General features: G+C 54.9%; 1 protein-coding gene across 1 annotated transcript in view; it reads left to right on the top strand.

Annotated features, from left to right (window-relative positions):
* Positions 1-105: 105 nt before the first annotated feature.
* Positions 106-3,737, top strand: part of LOC104278370 (M-phase inducer phosphatase 1-like) — a gene marked incomplete at its 5' end in the record, with an annotated part of 4,185 nt that continues 553 nt past the window's right edge. The window contains 7 exons of the mRNA XM_009875316.1: positions 106-180; positions 792-944; positions 1,076-1,168; positions 1,551-1,613; positions 1,734-1,832; positions 2,378-2,508; positions 2,801-2,912. Of these exons, the coding sequence (XP_009873618.1) occupies positions 106-180; positions 792-944; positions 1,076-1,168; positions 1,551-1,613; positions 1,734-1,832; positions 2,378-2,508; positions 2,801-2,912 (726 nt within the window). The remainder of the gene's footprint in view (positions 181-791; positions 945-1,075; positions 1,169-1,550; positions 1,614-1,733; positions 1,833-2,377; positions 2,509-2,800; positions 2,913-3,737) is intronic.

Here is a 3,737-nt window from a genome sequence, read left to right as displayed (position 1 = left end):
TCTTCCTTTCCCCTTTTCTTTCTTTCCTTTTTTTTCCCTTTTCTTTCTTTTTTTTTCTCTTTCTTTTTCTTCTCTTTCTACCTTTCTCCTCTTTTTTTTTCTCAGAACGATGAGGAGCTGCGGTCAGATGTGTCGAGCCTCTGGACGGCGCCGCTGGTGATGAGGAGGGGTGACAGCCGGGTGAGTCCTGTGTGAGCGGGACAGGACAGGACAGGACAGCCGCTGTGTTCTGGTGCCGTTCTCACAGCAGGGACAGGCGACCACCCCGTCTCTGATCCCAGATAACAACAAATCTGTGTTTCTGTGCCCCCCCAGTCAGCATTCCCGTGTCTCTCCAGCCTGTTCACCTGGAAGTCTTGGAGACCCCTCACTGTGCACATACCTGGGCATTCACTTTCCCTTTAGAAAACCCTTTCATAAATGCAGAAGGTCTCGATTTCCCTTATCTTGATGTATCTCAAGTTCACTCTACACACACTTCTCTATAGCCCGACCTGATAATAAAGTGTGGAGGGAGTTTAGGCTCCTTAATCTGCTGATAAATTGGTGCTAATTGGTATAAAGCACTCGGCTAGAACGTCTGAGCTCCAGGCTTGCCCAGTCCCCACAGCAAGAAGCGATTGTCACTGGAAATAACAACTGTCACGGGAAAGAAGGCCTGGATGGAGCTGTCCCGCTCTTGTCATGTATCTTAAACACGGCAAACTGCAACAGCCTGACAGCCGGGGGCTCGCTGAGTGTCTGATTCAAGTCTTGGCTGGACAACTCGTAACTTCTCTCCTTCCTCGCAGGGCAAACGGTGCCGGTTGTTTGGCTCTTCCTCTCTGCCCGGCGGGATAGGAAAAACCCCCCAGAAAAGGATGGAGAGATCCCAGGAGGAACATTCTCCAGGGAAAAGCAAAAAGAGGAGAAGCCTGCCCGGAACGCCTTCCGAGGAGCCAACGGTGGGTGGCTTGGCGTCCCGCTGTGGGACGGCAACCCGATGGGGACGGGTCTGGTAGAGGAGTCTGGTTTCCGTAGGTTAACGGGAGTGTTTTCGGAAGGGTCTCTGATCTCCCGACCTGTGTTCCTCTAGAGTTTGAAAATGGTCAAGTCGCAATCCTCCACCGCGGAGATCGGCAACATTTTGGACAGTGACCAGCGAGACCTTATCGGTGACTTCTCCAAGGTAATTCGAGGGGTTTTTTCACAGTCAAGCGTTCATTCCCATGTTTTAAAGGCTTCTCTCTCGGCAGAGGTGTCTGGAACCAGCCTGGGGGACTCGTTTCCCTTTGTCAACAGATCAAAAGGAGAGGCGGCTGGGGAGAGGGGAGCTCCTGTGGGTTAGACACCAGGCGAGTCGCCTGGGGCTTCAGAGCGATCTGCCAGATTCCTTCAGCACAGGAGCCAAACACAGAATCCTGTCCCTGAATTTTAGGATTCCCGGGTTTGACTCCTGAGCTTTGCTGAAGAGATTCTTGTCGACAGCGTGTCTGTGTTACGAAACAAACCGCTGGATGCCGGGCTGCCGCATCTGGAACGTTCTCAGCGAAACGCTGTCTGTCTTGCAGGGTTATTTATTCCACACCGTGGATGGGAAACATCAAGATTTGAAATACATCGACTCGGAAATGGTACGTGCTCCACAGGCAGCAAGGAAAGTTCTGCACAGGGAGGGGAGCAACAACATAAAACCATCTTGAAACAACTGAGCTCTCGTTGTTTTTTTTTTCTTTTTTTATTTCCCCCCCCAGATTGTGTCTGTGCTGACGGGGAAGTTTGCGAGCTCCATCAAGGAGTGCGTGATCATTGACTGTCGGTACCCGTACGAGTACGAAGGAGGCCACATCAAGGTGAGGGCGCTGGGGAACGGTTGGAATTGGCAGGCGGGTTGCTTGGCACCGCGGGGGGCTGCTCGTCGCTCGCCAGTGTCCGAGGCTGCGTAGAAATTGTGTAGCTGAGACGCCCGGGGGTGTCTGCGATCCCGTTAATGCCCACGCGCGGCAGGAATCTTCAGGACGCTGGGGCTCATAAAGTGACTTTTCCTCCCTTCCCGGAGCAGGGGACGTGGCAAGTGGGGAGACGGTTCCGAGGAGGGTGTGAGGAATCCTCGTCTCTAGGGGAAGCTGGGATTAGGATATTAAACTTGAGCTAAACCGCAGGCGTTGAAGGGCAGGTGGCTGCGCAAAACAGAATTCGTCTCCAAGGTTGCTGCTCGAGCAAGCTGGCCGGCCCTCGTGGGTGTGGGTGGGCTGGGAAGGGAAATCCAGTCCGAAGCCGAGTTCCCGATGCCAGAGCTCCTCTAGGAAGCGCAGAGGAGGAAAGGGCTCGTGGAGAAGGCAGGTGAGGGGTTTGCGGCTGCTCTCCTCCGCTCACGGGCCTGGCTCTGCCCTGGCAGGGTGCGATCAACCTCCACATGGAGGAGGACGTGGAGGAATACTTGCTGAAGAAGCCGATCCAGCCGTCGGACAACAAACGCGTGATCATCGTGTTCCACTGCGAGTTCTCTTCCGAGCGGGGTCCTCGAATGTGAGTTATCCCCCTGCTTGAGAGAAAAACTTTTGGGGTGACTGTGGCCTCCTCTGGGACCCGCTCCAACAGCTCCACGTCCTCCTTGTGTGGGGGCCCGGGAGCTGGGCACAGAACTGCGGAGGGGTCTCGCCAGAGCGGAGCAGAGGGGCACAATCCCCCCTCGCCCTGCTGGCCACGCTGCTCTGAGTGCAGCTCTTCAGCTCAGAGCTGGGTTCGTGGGCTGTTTGCTGAATGCAAGTTTAACGTGTTTTTTTCTTGTTGGGTTTTTTTTTTTTTAATCTCTCTCCAGGTGCCGGTTTGTGCGAGAGCGGGACAGGCTGGGTAACGAATACCCCAACCTCCACTACCCTGAGCTGTACGTCCTGAAGGGAGGTTACAAGGATTTCTTCTCAAGATGCCGTGTAAGTAACGTTCTCTTTAACTCAGCCCTTTCACACCTGCAGGAGACGAGCCTGGATCAGGCTGATGGATCAGGCTTCTCTTTGGGGCAGAGCGGTTTTTTGCTGGCGTGGCTTTTCCTGTGCTGATTCAGAGCCCTCCTGTCCTGAGAACGGTTAAAATGTGGCGGTGAGGCTCTCTGAGCCTTCAGAGCTGTCTTGCTGGAAGGTCTTTCCCACTTGTCTCAAGAGTAAAATATCAAAAACCGGCTCCTGCGCTTTTACAACAGCTCGAAACGTTCAAAATGCCATTTGGAGAAGGAATTTCAGACTGCCGGGCCTGCAGGGGCTGGGAGAGGAGAGGCCGGGCGGTAACTGCTGTGGAGCAAATGGGAACCTGAAGTCTCGATTATCCTGAAGTGGAGAAGCTTGAGCTTTTGAGCTTTCGGCCTCGCATTCAGGAAAGGAAACTGAAAACTGCCCAGCACTGTCAGGGTGGTGTTTCTCGTGTCGCTTGGCTTCTGCTGCTTCAGCAGCTCCGTGCCCGGGCTCTCTCTCTCTCCTGCTGCTCCAACACGAGCCAGGCTGTGCCCGACTGTCCCTTCTGTCCCTCTCGGGCACTTCCAATCCTGGGACTTGGTGCTTTCTCAGGGAGATCTGGCCTTTCCGTGGCCGGCTGGCTGGGGCGGCCGTGCCGCTTCCTTGCGGGGTGTCGGCAATCCCGGCATTCGGGGGGGGCCGCTGTTGGTGGCAGTGAGCGCTCTCCTGGGTTTTGGGTCTCCCTTGTAGTGGTGGGAGCCTGATTTTTTTTTTATTTGGGGCCCGTGGGTGTCCTCTCCCGAGGTGAGA

This window comes from Apaloderma vittatum, unplaced genomic scaffold (genome assembly GCF_000703405.1).
Source record: "Apaloderma vittatum isolate BGI_N311 unplaced genomic scaffold, ASM70340v1 scaffold33378, whole genome shotgun sequence".
NCBI lineage: Eukaryota > Metazoa > Chordata > Aves > Trogoniformes > Trogonidae > Apaloderma > Apaloderma vittatum.
Note: the sequence above shows the minus strand (reverse complement) of the source record. Positions and strands in the feature narration are given on the sequence as shown.